The 325-nt window shown below is 67.1% G+C and overlaps 1 protein-coding gene across 1 annotated transcript in view; it reads right to left on the bottom strand.

Annotated features, from left to right (window-relative positions):
* The window catches only part of LAMTOR1 (late endosomal/lysosomal adaptor, MAPK and MTOR activator 1), a gene marked incomplete at its 5' end in the record, with an annotated part of 2,053 nt that extends 1,731 nt beyond the window's left edge, over window positions 1–322 (bottom strand). Inside the window, one exon of the mRNA XM_010297357.1 lies at window positions 249–322. Within this exon, the coding sequence (XP_010295659.1) occupies window positions 249–322 (74 nt within the window). The remainder of the gene's footprint in view (window positions 1–248) is intronic.
* Between the last annotated feature and the right edge of the window lie 3 nt (window positions 323–325).

The raw sequence follows: 325 nt of genomic DNA, 5'->3' as shown, positions 1-325 counted from the left end.
CTTGCTCACCCCCATTTGGAGCAGGGGGCTCCCCATCCCCCTTGCTGGGGCAGCTCCAGCCCCAATTCCCAGCCCAGCGGCTGAGGGGTCACCCCTCTGCATCCCCATGGGGCTCTGATTAGAGGGAGGGGGCTGTCCGTGGGCTGCTGGAGGGACACGGGGGGCACTGCCACAGCTCCCCCAGCCCCTGCCCAGCCGTGGCACCTGCCCACCCCGCTGTGCCATGGCGGGTATGACACAAGGCTTACATGGCCGTTTTGGCGAGGATGGAGGACAGCATGGCCTGCTCATCGGTGCGTGCTGACGGGAGGTTGTGGTAGCTCTG

This window comes from Phaethon lepturus, unplaced genomic scaffold (assembly GCF_000687285.1).
Source record: "Phaethon lepturus isolate BGI_N335 unplaced genomic scaffold, ASM68728v1 scaffold32141, whole genome shotgun sequence".
In the NCBI taxonomy this organism is placed as follows: Eukaryota; Metazoa; Chordata; class Aves; order Phaethontiformes; family Phaethontidae; genus Phaethon; species Phaethon lepturus.
Note: the sequence above shows the minus strand (reverse complement) of the source record. Positions and strands in the feature narration are given on the sequence as shown.